The 21,600-nt window shown below is 40.6% G+C and overlaps 1 protein-coding gene across 2 annotated transcripts in view; it reads left to right on the top strand.

The window, feature by feature from the left end:
• plcg1 (phospholipase C, gamma 1) overlaps positions 1-21,600 on the top strand; it is a 59,522-nt gene that overhangs the window by 33,966 nt on the left and 3,956 nt on the right. The window contains exons 17-32 of one of the 2 annotated variants that reach the window (XM_084097918.1): positions 1,090-1,277; positions 1,385-1,585; positions 2,949-3,068; positions 3,151-3,331; positions 6,567-6,644; positions 6,740-6,843; positions 10,557-10,650; positions 10,884-10,950; positions 14,927-15,090; positions 15,279-15,375; positions 16,878-17,102; positions 17,180-17,328; positions 19,098-19,212; positions 19,326-19,487; positions 21,022-21,110; positions 21,213-21,466. In XM_084097918.1, the coding sequence (XP_083954044.1) occupies positions 1,090-1,277; positions 1,385-1,585; positions 2,949-3,068; positions 3,151-3,331; positions 6,567-6,644; positions 6,740-6,843; positions 10,557-10,650; positions 10,884-10,950; positions 14,927-15,090; positions 15,279-15,375; positions 16,878-17,102; positions 17,180-17,328; positions 19,098-19,212; positions 19,326-19,487; positions 21,022-21,110; positions 21,213-21,466 (2,288 nt within the window). Of the gene's footprint in view, positions 1-1,089; positions 1,278-1,384; positions 1,586-2,948; positions 3,069-3,150; positions 3,332-6,566; positions 6,645-6,739; positions 6,844-10,556; positions 10,651-10,883; positions 10,951-14,926; positions 15,091-15,278; positions 15,376-16,877; positions 17,103-17,179; positions 17,329-19,097; positions 19,213-19,325; positions 19,488-21,021; positions 21,129-21,212; positions 21,467-21,600 lie in introns of both variants that reach the window. The other variant, XM_084097917.1, reaches the window with a different exon arrangement.

Raw genomic sequence — 21,600 nt, 5'->3', positions numbered from 1 at the left:
TTCTCAAGATATCATTTTTTGTCTAGTAATTTTGAATGTTGTATTCGAAAGGAGATGCAAAGAAATCACACACTGCTGGGTGTTCGATTTTTTTTTTTACATTTTTTTTAGAGTCAGTTATTTGCTTTAAAAAGTCTTTTAAAGTGTCAATGACGTCATACACATCGTACGACCAGAGATACTGCTTTACGGCAATCCTTCACTCACTCTGGTGCTTTCGCGCTCTGCACTTTCTTTTCACTCGAGGCATCGACAACACAGCTGACACAGGTAAATACACAACACAGCTGACACAGGTAAATACACAACACAGCTGACACAGGTAAATACACAACACAGCTGACACAGGTAAATACACGTGCTAGAAGAGGGTTTGTTTTGTTGTTTTAAAAGACCACGCCGAAAATACACACACACACACACACACACACACACACACACACACACACGGCCATCAAGCGGTATCTCTGGTCGTAATCAGTCCTTCACTGACCAATCAGCGTTCATTAGCAGAATGCTAGCGTGTTATGGGCAACAACAACTCAACCTGTAAGAAATCGAAAGGACATAAGTACTCGTTCATTCAACTTCCGACCTATAACCCATGTTGAACTTGCAAAACCTACAATCAAATCCGAGATTTCTCAACGGCAATCGGGTGAAAGAGACACATTTAGCCGTCTAGCCCCATAGACTCCCATTCAGTCTGCACTCATGGGCGATCGCCCCCAGTGGAGCTCTGGTGGAACTACAACCAAAATTCGGTACAATAGGACTTATAGGGAGTGGGCAGGCTCTCCGTAGACGGGCTCTGGTTCAGTCCTCACGGGCTCCATGAGCAGCGGCTTCATGTGTGTGTCTCTAAGAAACCATCAGCGCTCTTATATAGCGAAAATAGCTCTCTTTTTAGCTGCTTATTGTGATTCAACAGTTTAAAATCACTTGTTTTTAAACCGCAGTGCGTCCAAAATCTGACATTTATATTAGTTAATCGCTATATCACCCTCACGGTAAAAGCAAACCATTGGTAATTTAGCAAGTGGTTTCTGTGTGAATGCATTAGTGTGATTGAACTCTTGTGTTCTTTAGATCAGTAACGGCATGGACCAGCACGTGACGGAGAAGTGGTTTCACGGTAAGCTGGGCGCGGGACGCGACGGGCGTCAGATCGCGGAGCGTCTGCTGTCGGAGTATTGCCTGGAGACCGGGGCGCCCGACGGCTCCTTCCTGGTGCGCGAGAGCGAGACCTTCGTGGGAGACTACACACTCTCCTTCTGGTAACAACAACCTGACCTCATCACGGGCACAGGGTAGCAGCTGACCGATGGCTTACTTGGAAACAGATCTGTAAAGTAAAAGGGTTTCTGTTCCCCTCCCTCCTCAGGCGGTCCGGTCGCGTTCAGCACTGCAGGATTCACTCTCGCCAGGAAGCCGGCAGCCCCAAGTTCTACCTGACGGATAACCTGGTGTTCGACACTCTGTTTGCGCTCATCACACATTACCAGCAGGTTCCTCTGCGCTGCAACGAGTTTGAGATGAAGCTGACTGAGCCGGTGCCACAGACCAACGCTCACGAGAGCAAAGAGTGAGTCTCACACACACACCTCACGACTGAAGTCTGTCATCATTTGAGTTTTTCCAAACCTGTGTGAATTTCTTTCTTCTGCTGAACACAAAAGATGTTTTGAAGAATGTGTGTACACAAATGTACACTCCATTGACTGCCATAGTGTGGATAAAAAACGGGACTGTCACTTTAAGAATAAGGAGCTGTGAGAGCTTTGGTCAGTATGATCACAAAGTATTATTTCGTTTGTGACCTACAATGATATTATCATGTTATGACGTTCAGTTCTGAGGATGGATAACACTATACTGCCTCTCTATGTTTATAAAAGGACTAAACATTTTGAAATAAGAGAACTTATCAAAGAATAAGCAGCTTTGAATATGGATCGAAACAATAATTGGGGTTTGGATTTTATTTTATTGATAGATAATTATTTACATGTATGGCCAACTACATTACAATGGCCAATAAATAAGTAAAATGGTGTAAAAATAAATAGATTGAGCTCAGTTGAGTGTAATATGTGTCATACTGTTGATTATCTTTATTTGGGGGTCTCTTCTGCTCACCAAAGCTGCATTTATTTGATCAAACGTACAGTAATACAGTGTAAATCAGCTGTTTTCTATGTGAGTATATCTTAAAATGTAATTTATTCCTGTGATCAAAGCATCATTACTCCAGTCTTCAGTGTCACATGATCCTTCAGAAATCACTCTATGATGATCTGATGCTCAAGGAACGTTTCTGATTATTATCGATGTTAAAACAGTCGTGCTGCTTCATATTTGTGTGGAAACAGTGATACATTTTTATCAGGATAGCATTTATTAATTTATTAAAATGCTGTTAGTCACTTTTGATCAGTTGAATGCATCCTTGCTGAATAAAAATATGAATTTCTATAAATTAAAAAAATCTGTAACACTTTGTTTTAGTGTAATTGCACAGTACATTACTATAGTAATATCTATCAATTATGCAAACTACATGTAACTAAACCAAACCCTAATCCTATAGTAAGTGCATGTTAATTATTATTTCTCAATATCTAAATGTAAGGGTTACACTTTATTTTAAGGTGTCATTGTTACCGTGTAATTATATATTTAAGTACTGAGTAATATTAATTACTATAGGGTTAGGGTAGGATTAGGGTAGGATTAGGGTTAGTTGCATGTAATTATGCATAATTTACTGTTATTACTATGGTAAGTACATGTGACACATATAACAAGGACACTGTAAAATGAAGTGTTATCAAAGTCTTCCTGCCTCTCGTCTCGCAGGGAACAACAGGGGTTTGTGTGTTTCCTGTCTTCCTTGTGTTTTCCCGGTCTAATTCCAGCATGTGTGTGTGTGTGTGTGTTGTGTGCAGGTGGTACCACGCGTGCCTGTCCCGCAGCCAGGCCGAGAACATGCTGATGAGAGTCCCACGTGACGGGGCTTTCCTCGTCCGGAAGAGAACAGAAGTCAACTCTTTCGCCATTTCCTTCCGGTAAAATCCACACTCCCGCTTTCATGTTTTTATTGTGTCCTTGTTTCTGTAGTGTTCCTCACCCTCTCGTTTGCTCTCTCAGGGCGGAGGGCAAGATAAAGCACTGCCGTGTGCAGCAGGAGGGACAGACGGTGGTTTTGGGCACTTCTGAGTTTGACAGTTTAGTAGATTTAATCAGTTACTATGAGAAACATCCACTGTACCGCAAGATGAAGCTGCGCTACCCCATCAACGAGGAGACCCTGGAGAAGATCGGCACAGCGGTGAGTGCGTCCACACATCCGTCTCATCTAATCTGTGCTGGAAACCAGATTTACCTGAACATGTCATTTATTTACCTTCATGTCGTTACAAACCTGTATGACTTTCTTCTGTGCAACAAAAAAAATATTTTGTAGAACGTTTTGAAACCAAACTGTTTTGGTGCCCATTGACTTCCATTTATATGGACAAAGAAAGAAAACACTGAGACTTTTCACAGAATATATTTAAGGTGAGACACGGCAGGCAAAAACATCGGGTTTTTTTACTGGTCAATTTTTGGATATTTGTCTTTAATAACGTGTCTTCTTTCAGACTTGTGGTGAAAAAAAAGTCTGAAATACACATTTAGGTCTTTATTTTACTACACTTTGTCTGTTTGCGTCTGTAGATTTCTCATAAATTCAACAAAAGTTGGCGTTCTTAATCAACACATGCACCGCTGGAAAGCTCTCTCTCTCCTGTACAGTGCTGTCGGATCCAAATATGGTCATTTCCTTTTTATCAGCAACCAATCGTGAAAGTAAAAGGGCTGAATGCGCGATCTCATTGGCTGATGATAAATCTTTAAAGCACGTTTTCTCAAAATGACTTTTCTCTCATACTCCAAGTCCGAAATCTCCACTTCAGTAGCACCGATATACACCAAACTCTCCAGTCTTGTACCTAGTTATATTATGAAGACATTTACAGAGGGATTTGTAAATATATTATTCCTAGCTTGATTTATATAACATTTTATTCCAAAAAACATGGCGAAAATCTTTTTTTTAAGGCTATTGACAGTATATTCTGATTTACAGGATAACAAAAGTAGATATCCATAAATCCCTCTGTAATTTTGTCCCATCTAATATGTGAACACAAATATTTTTAACCTGGCTTTATCCAATACTCAGATTTCGTTTTTTAAAATGTATACAAAATAGCGCATATTTAATTAGATATTGCCTAATTTGCATATTTAAACATTAAATTACAGAAAACTTGTAATACATTTTTTTTCTCATCTTAATGTAGGTAATCAACTGGGAAAGTTTCATGGTGATATCGGCTAGTTAAAATTTTTACCCTATTCACCTGTAGTGTCTCGCCTTAATGTTCTAGAGAAGACAGATTGGCTCTGTTTACAGCTGGTGTTAAGATGTGTTTCGGTCGATCGGATCACAAGTGCACGACTCTAAACACAGGTGTAAACGGGGTGTAAAACGTTTTGAGCTTGTCCACTTCTAGAGGTTGAAAACACATTGACCGGATTGCTTCAGTAGTGTAAACGCTCATGTGGTCGAATGTGTTCAAACAGACACTAAAGACCGTCTTCTCTCCGTCTCCTGAACTAATGCGTAACATTATGAGAAGAGCTCTAGACAGACGGGGTTTAAACTGTCGGCTGGAGACTCAAGTTTGGTTTGAAGATGAAAAACATATCAAGCACAATGTTCTCTCATCATTCCTGATCTCTAACACACACTCAGTGTTCGGCTGGTCTTGTGTCTGTCAGAGCAGGAACTAAAGCTGATGCTCTCCGTATGTTTCCCGTCGTCTCCGGTCGTCTTCATATGTAAATTACATGAGCTTATTTTATCCATTAGATCAAAAGATCTGAAGAAATCAGGACAGAAGTGGTTGAAAGTGGACAAAAGAGACTATTAAAACACCAGGTGTAAACGGGAATGTGTCTACTTGTGATTTGAACAACCAAAACACTCTTAACACCAGCTGTGAACAGGGCCATAGTCATAGACATGAGGGCAGAACGACAGTACGTACATCAAAACGTACCTCATCTAAGCTAATCAGTGTGGAAACCGAGTTAGATAAGTGCTTCTGACTGAGTGCTGCCCGTTTTTATTAACTTCCTTCTGCTGTTTGTGAAAGTGAGTTCCTCTGAAAGAGCTTCAGTGGTTAAGCCTGTAATAAGTATTTATAGAGAAGCGTCGGCTGCAAGTCTAGGCTGCACACCTACAGTCTGATGCGCAGAAATCCCCAGCTCTGGACACACACACATGCGTGAAGCGTGATGAGAGTTCACTGAGACGACACACAGAGTCTGGCATCATCAAGATCTCACGCCACCATCACACATCTCGCCAGAAGATCTCCCCGCTGGCTTGTGCGTTCAGGTCACACTCATTATATACGGCCTAAAATGCAAACGTCCTCATGTTTTGCTTCAGGACGACAATTGAGGGTCCGTTTTCTGTCAGGAATTTAAAATGAAGACGGTGTAAAGTCACGCATCACTGAAAGTAAATAATATATACCGTTATAAACATCGGTGGGATATACGTCACATGACCAAACGTCATAGTTTTCACAGTCCACACGCAAGCCCTGTTTTCAGTGTTATGGGGAGCGTCTTCAAACAGCTTCACAAAGACACTCAAATCTTAGTTAAGACATTTTGTAAGATACATTTTTATAAGTTCATAAGAGTGCAGTTTTGAAGTTCTCAAATATTTTCTTAGGAATAAAATGACAGAAGTTGGTGTTATCTGAAAGAGCGTGCACTGTATTTGCGTATCTATTGGCTTGACTGGAGTTTAGCAGCTTTACATGGACACTAGTGATTCAATTATAATACGACTAGTCGCACATTTGGAATAAAAAGTCACATGTAACCGCGTCAGTCGGAACGAACTGGCCAAGTCAGATGAAATTTGATTTGTTTTGTAAGGGGTTGTTTAAACCGTTTCTAATCCGTTGGCGTGAGATGCTGAAGTGTGCATACGATGGACTCTTCCCTGTCCCATGAGGCCACAGGAGAGCGACACCAGCGGGAAACGCTGGATTAAACAATCATTCGTGGAAACACTGTGTTCGGATTCATCAACCGGAATGATTTCAAAGGTGTCCGTGTAAACACAGCTAGTGTCATGCTTTTAAATGTATTATTTTATATCATTATTTTAAACGAGGCTGTCTCAGGGCGGTGCGCGCTGGTGTCGAAATATTCAGTTTTTCTAAAAAATAGGTTCTTAAGTTAGGAAATAAGAAGAAAATGGCAGTCCTGGCTGCTCTTTTGATAAGTGCTGAACTTATTTTGAGGGACTGTGTCCTTGAGCGCATCTTGACACGTCCAAGAATTAATCGATCGTTTAGTTTAGGAGTGGAAACGGCCGCTCCATTATTTGAAAAGATGTCAGATTTACTGGGTAATTGTTAGTCAGTTGAAGTGAACGCGCTTCTCTCTCTCTCTCTCTGTCTGTGTGTGTGTGTGTGTGTGTGTGTGTGCAGGAGCCTGATTATGGGTCGCTGTACGAGGGCCGTAACCCTGGATTCTACGTGGAAGCCAATCAGATGCCCACGTTTAAGGTACCTGTGCTCTCTAGCTGCATGTAGACTGTTTCTCCTCGTGTTGGGTTTAGTGTGTGACACCTTTGTGTGTGTGTGTGTGTGTGTGTGTGTAGTGCACAGTACGAGCCATGTATGAATACAAAGCCCAGCGAGATGATGAACTTTCCTTTAATAAGAGCGCCATCATTCAAAATGTGGACAAACAGGAAGGAGGCTGGTGAGTTACTGTCTAAACACAGCTGACAATTCAACATCAAAAAAGCACCACATTTAAACAAAAAAAATAGATATAAATATATATATATATAATTATTTTTATTTTTTTAAATGCTTGGTGCTTTTCATCTTTCCTTTTGGTTTGTTCAGAAGCTACACATCAAGTTTATTAACTTGGAAACCATTTTCAAACTGGATTTCAGGGAAAAGTTTAGAGAAAAGCAGTGTAAAAAAAAAAATTATAATAAAAAAATATTAAACTAATGGAGTAAATAAACACATTTTATTAATATAATAAATTGATTAAATAAATACATTTTATTTCAACAAAAAATGATAAACGTGAATATAAGTATAAAATGAATACATGTTCATTTAAATAATACATATAGCAGTGCACTACTACAGACAATAGAAAAAATGCAAAGAAATTAATGTAATAAATGTCTTTATACATGAAAATATACAGCTGCAAAATTTCTTTAAAATTTCATCAAATCAAATTTGGGAGTTTGTAGCATCTAAAAGATTGAAAACCCCTGCTATAATGTATATCATCTAATTCTATTCTAATATTAAAATGATATATTGTAAAAGTGTATATAATGCTTTTCAAAGAGGCTTGTGCCGACTGAGAGAGCAGATTGTGAATCTGTTGTCAAGAATAAGACGGTAAGACGAGTTATGGGGAGGACAGTGTTCTGGGAATCTGAGTCTTTCAGTTCGCGCTTGGCTTCACAGGAACCAGATAGCAGGATATAGAAATACAGCGGTGAACTCAAGGGCCAGAAAGACCGAAATAATACAGTATTTATAGATACAGAAGTGATACTCGCTCTGTGATAAATGTAAGCTAAACTGAAAATAGGTATCAGCTGACCTGAGACTTAAAGTGGAAATCAGTTTACTAAATAACATAAACTTCATTTCCACTTTATGGCTCGTTCACACCAAGAGCGATAAATATAACTATATTAGTGTCCACACCAGGGGGCCGTATCGTTCTGTTTATTCCTGCGCTTCATTTTAAGTTTTGTCGTGTGTCTGCCGCTTTAAATGCTGGAGCTCGTGACAGCAGGATGGATTCTGATTGGCTGTCAATGTTTTTATCGTTCATCAGCTGGAAAAAATCTTTCTGATAGTGATTCCATGATATTGTTTCTCTGTGCCGTTACTGTTATAGTTGTGGTGTGAACTCTGCTATTCTTTAATATTTAGAACAATTTGTATAACTAGAATGTACATGTCCTGAAGAAAATGTGAAGTGGTGCTTGCAGTGGCAAAATTCGGCACTGTTGCTAGGGAGTTGCTAGGCAGTTGCTAGGGTGTTCTCGGTGGTTGCTAGGGTGTTGCTAGGCAATTGCTAAGGTGTTCTGGGTGGTTGCTAGGCAGTTGCTAGGGTATTCTTGGTGGTTGCTAGGGCATTGCTAGGTGGTTGCTAGGGTGTTCTGGGTGGTTGCTATGGTCTTTCTAGGCAGTTGCTAAGGTGTTCTGGGCGGTTGCTAGGGTATTCTGGGTGGTTGCTAGGGTGTTCTGGGTGGTTGCTAGGGTGTTACTCTCTTAACTATAACAATAACCAATAACTATACCGCATCTATGAGAATAGTGAAATCCAAACCACTATACGATAACGACACAGATTATTTTCAGCTGATGAACGATAAAAACATTGACAGCCAACCAGAATCCACTCGACTTTAAAGAGCTCGAGCATTTAGAGTGTGCTGATAATAAACAGAACAATATCTGCTGTTGTGTGGATGCTAATATAGTGATAGATATGGTTCTTGTGAGCGGGCTATTGTTGTCATGGGACATTATTGTTGTCAGTGTTGGGAAAAGTTACTTTAAAAAAAGTAATGCATTACAATATTGTGTTACTAAACACAATATACTCAATACTCCCTAAAAAAACACAATACTCCCTAAAAAAGTAACTAATTGTGTTACTTAGTTACTTTTTATGAAAAGTAATGCGTTGTGTTGCTTACACCTGGGCTGAGCTTGTGTTTGATTTTAACAACAACAACAATAAAAACTTCTGTTTTTGGCTAATGTAAAAGCCCTTTCACTCCAGAAGTGAACTGAATAAGCCTCAGTGTGAAACTGAGGTGGACAAATACACAACTTCCTTACTGGAGGGAAAGTACAGAGACTACTGGTCAAATATTACTCTGTTACAAGTTAAAGTTGTGAAGGCTGATTTTTTTTACTGAAGTAAAAGTACAGAAGTACTTGTTTTTAAAAGTACTTAAGTATCAAAAGTAAAAAGTAAATGTCAATGCACTGTTTTATTATTGTTGCATTGTTGTGTAATAGTTACAGTACCGTATGCCTCTGAATCTACGCCTGCCCTCATATCAATATCACATGTGTTTCTCGAACACAGTTCCAGTAGTGGGATTGAATGGACTCAATAACATCCACAATGGTTTCGGACACCCAAACTGCTGTTCCCTCAAATACTGCCCTATTTAAAGTTTTTTGGCTTTTAGTATGAATATGATAGCCTTACTATATCATATATATCATATAATGGCTTATCTATAAGCTAGTGTGCTCCAAAACAATGACAAAATTCACGTTTAGAAGACCAAACTCGTTATTAAAGATTTTAAGAACTCTATAAAAACTCCATAGTAACTATCTTTGACAACTACCAACCACCTAGTAACACCATAGCAACTACCAAAAATACCTTAGCAACGTCTAGAAACGCTCTAGTAACCACCAAAAATACCCTAGCAACCACCCAGTACACCCTAGCAACTGCCTAGCAACCACCCAGAACACCTAGCAACTGCCTAGCAACCACCCAGAACACCATAACAACTGCCTAGCAACGCCCTAGCATCCACCCAGAATACCATAGCAAGTGCCAGATTTAATCTCCAATGTTGTATTGTGGTTGAAAATGAAAATTTGGTTGACGTCTGAAACCAACATCAGTCGAGCTCTGGCGTAAACCCGACTTTCATTTTCAGCCGAAATCCAAAGTCTGTCGGCTAAAAGCCGGATTCTGATGTCGAACCGACGTCGGGTTCTGACGTCATCCTGACTTTCATTTGAAAAGTTGCAAACAAAATGCAACCCCTGACTGACGTTACTACTTTCTACCAAAGGACCTTGACAGAAATGTAGTGAAGTTAAAATAAAAAGTTTCCATAAAAAATAATACTCAAGTAAAGTACAGATACTCAAAAAGTATACTTAAGTACAGTACTCGAGTAAATGTTACTGTCCACCTCTGGTCTGAAGGACCCCTGAACAGTAGAGGGCGCCGCTCAAACACCCCCGCGGTTCCCCTCAGGAGAGCTGTCAGTCAACACACGCGAACACAGTTACTTGTGTTACTTAGTTGAACATGTAACTCAGATATTTTGTTGTAATTTTAAAAGTAATGCATTACTTTACTCGTTACTTGAAAAAGTAATCTGATTACATAACTCGTGTTCCTTGTAATGCGTTTCTCCCAACACTGATTATTCAGCCCTGAAGGGTCAAACATATTAATATTCATGTCATGCTCTGTTTAAATTTCTAAACCATTAATATCAAACTAGCCAGACAGTCTTGTTTTCTTGCCGGAGCCTGTGTGTGTGTGTTTTAAACCTGTCTGGGCCACTCCTCTCATTCAGTGTTGATTCAGTTCACAACAACACAAAGAACCTGAAAATAAGTGTGTGTGTGTGTGACGTCTGTTCTCCTCCACAGGTGGAAGGGAGACTGTGCTGGCAAGAAGCAACTGTGGTTCCCTGCGAATTACGTGGAGGAGATCAGCCCGTCGGCCGTGGAGCCGGACCGATCCGTGAGTGTGTGCTGTGTCAGAGCTCCTCATGCCGCTCTGTGCTGCGACCTTTAACCTTAATATCTCTCTCTCTCTCTCTCTCTCTCTCTCTCTCTCTCTCTCTCTCTCTCTCTCTCTCTCTCTCTCTCTCTCTCTCTCTCTCTCTCTCTCTCTCTCTCTCTCTCTCTCTCTCTCTCTCTCTCTCTCTCTCTCTCTCTCTCTCTCTCTCTCTCTCTCTCTCTCTCTCTCTGCAGGCCACAGAGAACAGTCCTCTGGGAGATCTCCTGAGAGGAAGTGTGGACGTGTCTTCCTGTCAGATCGGTGAGTGTGTGTGTGTGTTCCTCTACCCTGATACACACTAATCGTTAGATCACTGTTTGAGGTCCTTACAACAGTCATGATTCAATGTTGTTTAGCTTTTTAGCTATAATATTTCATATAATAAATATGCGTGCATATATAAGTATATGGGCCATTCTGCAGTTAATTCTCATATTGTAGTTTCTGAAAATTTGGAATATTTTTCCTCTCCCCAAATGTGTCTCTACCGGAACACAATAATAAATGATTTAATGAGAAGGGTTACATCGACCTATTAAGATTTTGTTTACATCTTTTTACAACATTTTTTGCTATTTTATTGAAAGGTTGTCATAGTTAAATCAAGAACAACTACAAATTTAACAGTATTTCAAGTGTAATTTATGATATTTGTTGTATTTTTAATTCAATCTTTCTTTGTAAAAGGCATGAAGTTAATCATACTGATTTCAAAGCTAAAGATTCATTAGTTTGAACCAAACACTATCATAACATCTTAGTTGATAATTCAATATACTTTATTTTTGACAAAACATCCCATGTTTCGGTCGTGACTGTAGCGACAGTAATGTTTTGGTAGCGGTCACGTCACATTAGAGAGTAGGGGTGTAACGGTACGCAAAAATCACGGTTCGGTACGTACCTCGGTTTTAAAGTCACGGTTCGGTTTATTTTCGGTACAGTAAGGGAAAGAAATGCAAACATTAAACTGCAGGTTGTTTATTACTATAAACTTTTTTTAACAATTTGTTTACACTTTTTTTAAACACTTTTTAATAAAATATAATAAAATATATATAAAATAAAAAAAAGAATAAGAAATAAAATACTGCTGCAAAGTTCTCCACTAAATAAAATACTCTCAGTCTCAAACCAATATCACATAATACATTTAATGAAAAATATAAATAAATAACTATGATTACAGTGCAGCATTACCAATCCCAGCTTGTAGGCCTGCTCATATTTAAAAATTAAGACTGGGAAAAAAAATAACTTTAATTGCACAATTTGCTGTAATTAATTGCAATTCCTCCAAGCTTGTAATCATCAATAATTAAACTTAGAATCACCCAATTAAATGAAACACCGGGAAAAAAGGAATAGAAAATAGCCCTATATTAAAATAATATATATATCAATGTATTATTATTTTTCAATAATCAATCAACAATCAATTTAAGATTTTTTTTTCCATTTTTTTTACTAATTATCAAAATAAAATATATTCCTACAAAGCTATTATTACCAGAGCATGTGATCAGAGCAGGTCATTTTACCATTGTTGCCAGCATGACTATACCAGCTCAGCAAACAGAAGTCTACTACTGAGAAATTTCACCTTATTTGAGTGGACTTTGCTTTTCCAGTGCGTGATCGGTACATGATTGGAGTGTTTGGGCCGTTAACGACAGAGCAGAACGCGCAGCGCAAACACGGAGTCGAACATTGAGCAGAGAGCGCAGCGCGCAGACACGCACGCACACACACACGGAACGGAGAGTGCGGCGGCGCACACGGAGCGGAAAAGCTTTTTTTCACCCTGCAGTCGATTTCATTGGTTTAGGTTACAGTGACGACGGGTAAAACTAAAACCAGACGGGCTCTGGTTAGAATCAGCTGCAGGGCGGGATTTGCGCTGAACGCGAAGGCTTCCGCCACTTAATATGTTCGTGTGGAAACACGAAAATGTACCTATGTTCCGCACACAAAATATTGCATTCAGTCATTCGGTACACACGTGCACCGAACCGAAAGCCCTGTACCGAAACGGTTCGGTACGAATACACGTACCGTTACACCCCTATTAGAGAGTTTTAACTTGCATACTAAAACATACTGAAATACTAATGATTTGCATAACTGTACTAAAATGTTGTTTATTTCCCCCAAATAAAGGATTATGTTCCTTTTTGTCACAACGTTTCGGTCGTGACTGTTTCGGTAGTGACTATTTAAGATGCTTTTGAGCCTAGCTCAAAGATGCTAATCAGCGCATGGTTACCTAGCACAGTTGTGAACAGTTGTACTCATTAAAGTGTGCTTAATTGCTGAAATAAGGTGTTTTTAGTAGTGATGTTCCTTAAAGTTAAACACAGATTTTCAGACTTTTGAACTCATTTACCTCAGAAATGCTGGGCCCCATCCACTCACCATGAAGCAATGAGAGAGAGGGACACAGGAATATTTCCCGATCAAAAATGTAGAAGTGTGGTTAAAATCAGTCTCAGCCAATGGACTAAAACACACCAAAACATGTTTTTTTTACATAGTTTCACGAGTAAAAAAAAAAGAAAAAAAGGGAACTTTTAAAATCTAAACAATATTTTTAAAAACAATAATGGAATAAATGCAAAAATGTATTTGGTTAAAAGTTGAAATAAATGGTTTAGGGTTCGGGACAGCCACCTCCCAATTGAAAGTACCCAATAAATGGTAATTTTATATACAGTAGTCAACATTTGAAGTGGATCAAGTCCAAAGTTGTCCTAAGACAAGAACGGGTATTGTTCAAAATTCATGTATAACTTTGATGAAAGGTTTTGATCCACTTCATATGTTGACTACTGTATATTAAGCTTACTGATATTTTAAATATTATTGTGGGTTTCATTAGATTACAGAAGGATCAGGAACAGACAAGATTTGAATACTTAAATGCTTTATAAATGTGTTTTTTGGTTGTGGGACAGCAGTTTGCACCAATTCTGTAGAATAGCCCAAACAACGACAACAAAAAGTCACTAGCCGCGTTTCCATTAAAGATTCGCGCAAAACTTTTGAGTTTTTTCTCTAAATATCGATAAAAAACTATTGCGAAATGACGGCGTTTCCATTAACCGATGTTATGCGACTAAATGTCATTTTTTCCTCTCGCGATAATTCCTTCCAAAAATCATGCAACGGACGTTGGTAAGTTTATATATAGATCACAGCCGCCGCACTGGACATTATTATTATTAATGGAAGGAAGCGTAGGCGTGTTATTCAAGCATTGGCAAGAAAAGACCCTTATACTGTGAGCGGCACATATGAGGTGTTTCTCCCTCATTTCTGCTCCGAGGTCTTGATTGTGGCATTTCTTTGAGGTTTAGAATCCAGTATTGCTGTAATTCTTTTGTTTTATATGAATTTAATAAAGAACTCTGTCTCGTATTCTGTCCAAACACACCGCGTCATCTACGTCAGCTGACCTGTAAATGCGCAAAAACTGTTTCCATTGCAGTTTTGCGAAATATTTCTTTTTCGAATTGCCTGAAAAACCTCCTCATGCGAGCGGAAAAACTTTTTTGCGTTAAATGGGAGTTTTTGCGAAATTGACGTGTTTCCATTGGGCGTATTTTCAATTCGCAATTTCAATTTGCGCAATTTGAAGGGTAATGGAAACGCGGCTACTGTTTGTTTTATTTGAATAGGCAAATGCTTAAGTCTATGTTTGGATCATTATCGCAGTGATTATTATGTTTCTAGCATGTTACATGTTTGGCAAAGTCTAACTTTAATTGATGGAGTGTGTAGCTTTTCATTTCTTAATGATGGAAAGAGGAAAGAAGACTGCTTTAGAGCTAACAGGTTAAACTGTGGCAGTCCTGCATTTAGGGTTAGCCTAGCGCTGGATTAGCCCTACTTACGATGTGCTCTGTGTAACTTCTAGAAATCAACGTGAGACAATTGACACCCATTTTTCTTTAACACGTTCCTGGTCTTATTGTGCAGGAATCAACAAAACTCAACAGTGTGTGTTATTCCTTTGATCAAAATGAATGAACCTACTGCACCTCTAAAACAAATGTCCTTTTCAGAGACATATAGAGACTTCTGTGACTTCATTGTTGTGAACATTGATTCACCAGTTCCTGATGAATGAAATTATGCTATTCATTCCCCCTCTCGTCGAATAGCCAGTTTCACACAGAAATATGTAGATTGCAGGAGTAAAAGGTGTGTGTGTGTGTGTGTGTTGTCTCTGCTGTAGTGGTGAAACCAGAAGGGAAGGGCAGCAGACAGTTCGTCTTCTCTCTGGTCTCCGTGTCTTCGCCCCGCACCATCCCACCGCTGGACATCGCCGCGAATTCACAGGAGGAGCTGAAGGACTGGATGGCGAAGATCCGCGAGGTCACCATGACCTCTGAAGCCAAGGTCAGTGCTTATCTCCTGCTCTCAGCGATACAGGAACTGACCGTGAACACCTGTCACTAAATCTCTCCGCTATCTCTCCGCAAACCCGAGCTTGAAAATCATGTGGTCAAAGTTTATCTGAAAGAGTAATTGTGCTGCTGTTCCCACAGACTGTGTGATATGAGTAACAGGTGTTTGTTCTCCTTCAGATTGAGGAGGGAAAAATGATGGAGAGGAGGAAGAAGATTGCTCTAGAGCTGTCGGACCTGGTCATCTACTGCCGGCCCGTTCCCTTCGATGAAGACAGTGAGACGCCCAACACTCTTCACATTCAAACACACCGATGTTTAGTGGAAATGTGATGCTCATATCATGTCCAAACCAGGGTTATTATTGTTAACTAAAACGATAATAATAGATTGCATTGATTATCTGAAGTGCGTAACATCAGTTAAATCACCATGTGACATTTAGTTTTAGTAGTATGATTATTCAAAGTGTTTTAGATGGTTTATGCTTATATGTACACTACAGACACGATACGAGACACTACAGGTGAATAGGGTAAAATTTTAAAATAATAGATATCACCATGAAACTTCCTCAGTTGATTACTTACACAAGTATCTAAAAAAAAATGCATTACAAGTTTTAGAAATTTGTATGTTTAATTATGCAATTTAGGCATTATCTCATTAAATATGCACGATTTTGCATATATTTTCGGTAGATAGATCTGACCATATGATAAAGCCAGGTTGCAAAATTATTTTTACATTTTGTTTACACACAAGATGAAAAAAATCAATTCAGAGGGATTTCAGGATATATGCTTTCATTACCTAGGAAATCAAAATATACTGTCCATAGCCTTAAATCGATTTTCGCCATATTTTTTTTAAATTAAAATGTCACATAAATCAGGCCAGGAATTATTTATTAACAAATCCCTCTGAAAATATCTTCAGAATACTGCTAAGTGTATAACTGGAAAGTTTGGTGTGCACAGGTGCCACATAGGCTGAGATGTTCGTACTGGAGAATAACAAAAAAACGGCAGTTAAAGAGTTAAATCGCTCTCAATGAGATTTCGTCGTTGGCTTTAAATCCCCCTTTGGACATTCACGATTGGTTACTGATAGAAAGGAAATGCCCATATGTGGGTGACATAGCGTTGTGCAGGAGACTCTGAGCTTTACAGCGATCCCGGTCATGACAGACTTCAGTGAACTGACGGATCTCGGCGTGTCGCGCTGGAATGCTAACTTCTTGGTAAATTCGTGAGAAACTTACTGCCGCAAGTAAACAAAATGTAATAAAATAAACATCTTAATGTATATTTTCAACATTTTCTTTATAGCAGCTTGAAAGAACACATATTGAAGGAGTAAACTAGCCTGAAATCTCAAAACTGACCACTGCATGTTTTTGCCTGCCGTGTCTCGCCTTAAACTACTATATATAATGTTGAATATAATGTATAATAATGCAATGGGGGAATATTTGTGGGTCCTGATAATAATAAAATAATATTATTTTAATGATAATAAAGTAATAGTAATTTAAAAAACGTTTAAAATATCACAATAGTATCATCAGTTTATTATCATGATTTGCATTGAATAGTGACATGAGTGTATCGTTACGCCCCTAAAACACTGAAAAAACTAAGCCGACCGATGCTCAAAAATGTCCTGGCGTTACCCGACCGTCGGCTTGGTGTGTCCCGGGCTTTAGGAACAGGGTTGGGAAACACTTCTTAAATACACAAACCCACGTAACTCTTCAACATATTCTGTCTCCTACAGAAATTGGGACGGAGCGGGCCTGTTTCCGGGACATGTCCTCGTTTCCCGAGACCAAAGCGGAGAAGTACGTGAACCGTATCAAGGGGAAGAAGTTCCTGCAGTATAATCGCCTCCAGCTGTCCCGCATCTACCCGCGCGGCCAGCGCCTGGACTCCTCCAACTACGACCCGCTGCCCATGTGGCTGTGCGGCAGTCAGCTAGTGGCCCTCAACTTCCAGACCGCAGGTGCGTACGGGGCCACCGCTCTCAGGCCCGTCTCACGGGGCGTCCCGTCATCTAACGGTGTGACCGTCTCTCTGCAGATAAGCCGATGCAGATGAACCAGGCTCTCTTCATGTTGAACGGCAGGAGTGGGTACGTGCTGCAGCCGCCCATCATGAGAGATGACACCTTTGATCCCTTTGACCGGCACTCTCTGAGAGCGGTGGAGCCGATCACGCTGAGCATTGAGGTACTAATGCATCCCGCACCCCTAGGACCAACTGAGGGTGTGTTCACACTTGTCTTGTTTGGTTCGATTGAATTGAACTCAAGTTCGTTCCCCCCTTGGTGTCCGTCTTTTGGGCAGGTCCGGACCGAGACCCAACGGAAGAGGTGGTCTCGGTCCGACTCCAAACCAACTCTGGTACGGTTCGTTTAAGGTGAATTTCTGTCCAATGAATGGATGACCGTAGCACACGTGTGGTTTTGTTTACAAATTTTTGGTTGACTTGCAAAAGGGCCGTGTGAAAGCGAACCACACCAAACAAACAAAAATCAACATTGTATTTGGTCCGGAACAAAGCAAGTGAACTATCGGGCTTTCCTGGTGTGAATACACCCTAAAACTAAATCTTTAGAAGTGGCCGTGCACATGTGGCTAGGGGATTTCATTACTTTCACACAGTGTCACCATAGAATGGCAACATGTTTAAAGCAACCAGAAGCCAAGCGCATACTAAAAGCAAAAATGTTTGGTCTTTGGACCAAGTGGACACAGGTTATCTGCCAATGCCGATAAGTTGAAAGTAGAGTTGTCAAAAGTACCAACATTGGTATCAAGATGGTAATGAAATTTTAAAAATGTGAAGATACCAGCATTTCCCTCTAGCATTTTGAGCGGATTATTAAACAGTCTGATTGGCCATTGTGTTGACGTGCTCAACATGTATTCTCGTTTCTTATTTATTTATATAGCACTGTTAAAACACAATCGAGGTTGAACCAAAGTGCTTTACATACCATACAGATTCTATAAAAGGTAAAGGGACACACATAGACCAATAAATAGACAACATATAAAACCATTTATATCTAACCATTATAGGCTACCGACATTAGATGCACTTTCAACAGATTCTTAAACATTGACAGCGATTTGGCAGACCTGATAGATAGCGGCAGCTCATTCCACTGTCTTGGCCCTATTACTGCAAAGGCCTGGTCGCCTTTATGTAGGCGATTTGTTCTAGGCACTATAAGTAGTTTATGATTCTCTGAGCGTAATGTTCTAGAAGGGTTATATGGGGTTGTGTTCCCCACGTGCTCAACATATACGTCTCTGATTGGCCATTGTGTTCACACGCTCAACATATACGTCTCTGATTGGCCATTGCGTTCACACGCTCAACATGTATGTTTCTGATTGGCCATTGCGTTCACGTGCTCAACATATACGTCTCTGATTGGCCATTGCGTTCATGTGCTCAACATGTATGTTTCTGATTGGCCATTGCGTTCACGTGCTCAACATATACGTCTCTGATTGGCCATTGTGTTCACATGCTCAACATATATGTTTCTGATTGGCCATTGTGTTCACGTGCTCAACATGTATGTTTCTGATTGGCCATTGCGTTCACGTGCTCAACATATACGTCTCTGATTGGCCATTGCGTTCACGTGCTCAACATATACGTCTCTGATTGGCCATTGTGTTCACACGCTCAACATGTATGTTTCTGATTGGCCATTGCGTTCACACGCTCAACATATACGTCTCTGATTGGCCATTGTGTTCACATGCTCAACATATATGTTTCTGATTGGCCATTGTGTTCACACGCTCAACATATACGTCTCTGATTGGCCATTGCGTTCACATGCTCAACATGTATGTTTCTGATTGGTTTCTGATTCTGATTGAGTACCGACTTGGTACCGAAGTTGGTACTTTTTGACAACTGTAGTTGAAAGTGATGAAATATCAATGAAGGAAACTGAGCTTTGGTGTGTTTTAAGGTGTTGGGAGCACGCCACCTGCCCAAACATGGTCGAGGCATCGTTTGCCCTCTCATCGAGATTGAAGTTTGTGGAGCAGAATACGACAACGCCAAGCTGAGGACTGACTCTGAAGGTGAGGTGGACATGAACAAACGATGTCGTGGTATGTGGGGTCACCTGGGATTAAAGTCGCTTTAAGCATCTAGAGTTCATCTGTCTAAAAATATTTTCCTGTCTTACTCTCAGCGGACAACGGTCTGAACCCCACCTGGCCCAGGAAATCCTTCCGGTTCAACGTCTCCAACCCTTCTTTTGCATTCCTGCGCTTCGTGGTCTATGAAATCGACATGTTCAATGACCAGAACTTTCTTGCCCAGGCAACGTTCCCCATCAACTGCCTCAAAACAGGTACGGCTCCCAAATCAATGACCAAAGGGAACTTTCCCCTGGTCTGAATAAATCAGGGGTGTCCAGTCCTGCTCCCGGAGGTCCACTGTCCTGCAGAGTTTAGCACCGATCCCGATCTCGCCTGAATCAGATAATCCAGGGCTTTAGGCTCATCACTAGAGCTCCAGGCAGGTGTGTTGGGGTTGAAGCTGAAAGGGATAGTTCACCCAAAAATGAAAATTAGCCCATGATTTACTCACCCTCAAGCCATCCTAGGTGTATATGACATTCTTCTTTCAGACGAACACAATCGGAGTTATGTTAAAACATGTAATAAAGGCCTTCTGAAGCGAAGCGATGCGTTTGTGTGAGAAAAATATACATACCGTATTTTCCGGACTATAAGTCGCTCCGGAGTATAAGTCGCATCAGTCAAAAAATGCATCATGAAGAGGAAAAAAACATATATAAGTCGCACTGGAGTATAAGTCGCATTTATTTAGAAATTTATTTCACAAAATCCAAGACCAAGAACAGACATTTAATCTGGAAAGGCAAGTTATTTAACTACACAGTAGCACACAAAACAACAGGCTGAGTAGGTGTCCGGTGTGTTAACACAACACACTAACAGTTATTCAGCTACACAATAGCATAAAGAACATATACCTGGGAGGCTGAATAGGCTAAATTAACATAAGCCAGGGAGTCCAACAAGCAAGTTACCAGTAAACAAGTTCACCAAGCTCCCGCGATCTCATTCCACATCACTGAATCCATTGAATTTTCTTCATATGGTGTCGCTTCTGAATAACTCCGCCAACTAGAGCGCCCTCTCGCGGCTGTAGACGGTAATGTTTTCTCTTGGTTCATCTCAGTCTGAATTAATTTTGATATATAAGTCGCACCTGAATATAAGTCGCAGGACCAGCCAAACTATGAAAAAAAGTGCGACTTATAGTAAAGTAGGAAAATACGGTATTTAAAACTTTATAAAGTAAAATAACTAGCTTCCAGCCAAACGAACATACGGATTGCCCTTAGGTCTAAAGCGCAACTTATGCCAGTAATGCGACGAACTGCTGATATTTACTCTACGCCATGACGCACTACGCTACTTCTGACGTCACAAGTTGCACATTAGGTGTAAGTAGACTGCAGTTGGCCGGAAGCTAGAATTTTACTTTGTAACGTGTTAAATATGGATATTTTTCTTACACGAACGCACGTCTGCACTTCAGAAAGCCCTTTATTAACCCGCCAGAGCCGTGGGGAGCACTTTAATCATGGATAGATGGACTTTGATGGGCTATGCCATTCACTGCCATTATAAATCTTGGAAGAGCCAGGACATTTTTTAAATATAACTCCGGTTGTATTCGTCTGAAAGAAGAATGTCATATACACCTAGGATGGCTTGAGGGTGAGTAAATCATGGGCTAATTTTAATTTTTGGGTGAACTCTCCCTTTAAGTCAGAAGCAGGATTGGACACCCCTGAAATGAGTTTGTCCTGTAAGTAATGTAAAAACCAATGGCACTCCTGTGGTCTGCAGGCTACCGGTCGGTGCCGCTGAAGAACAGCTACAGTGAGGATCTGGAGTTGGCGTCTCTGCTAGTGCACATGGACATCGGCAGAGGAAGGGTGGGCTATGAGATCATAGTATGTAGAAGCGCACCTCAGGATCCTCATTCAGTAGACTAAGTGAATGTGCTGTTTTGTAATGGCGATCTGTTTCCCCTCCAGCATGAGAACGGGGAGATGCTGAGCCCGTTCTCGGCGGCGGGGGCGATCGGCGTGGCCCTGCAGGTGGGCCGCGAGCGCGTGGGGGACACCAGCTCAGTGTCCTCCTCCACCTCCTCCATGTCCCCTCTGCCCTCGTCTCCGGGGCAGGCCCTGGGGTATCGCGCTCGCGAGGGCTCCTTCGAGGCCCGCTACCAGTCCCCTCTGGATGACTTCAGAGTGTCCCAGGAGGCGCTGTTGGACCATGACAACAGGAGGTGTGTTCGCTTTAAAGAGCCTGCTTTTGAAAAAAATGTTGAATTGTCTAATAATACAGAGCATTTAGTCGCGATGAAATGCACATTGCGACAGACAGGGTTCATAAAAGGTGCTTGAAGTGCTTCAAAATTGC

Source organism: Abramis brama (genome assembly GCF_963993115.1).
Source record: "Abramis brama genome assembly, chromosome: 22".
NCBI classification, from domain to species: Eukaryota; Metazoa; Chordata; class Actinopteri; order Cypriniformes; family Leuciscidae; genus Abramis; species Abramis brama.
This window is presented reverse-complemented; position numbering and strand designations above follow the sequence as displayed.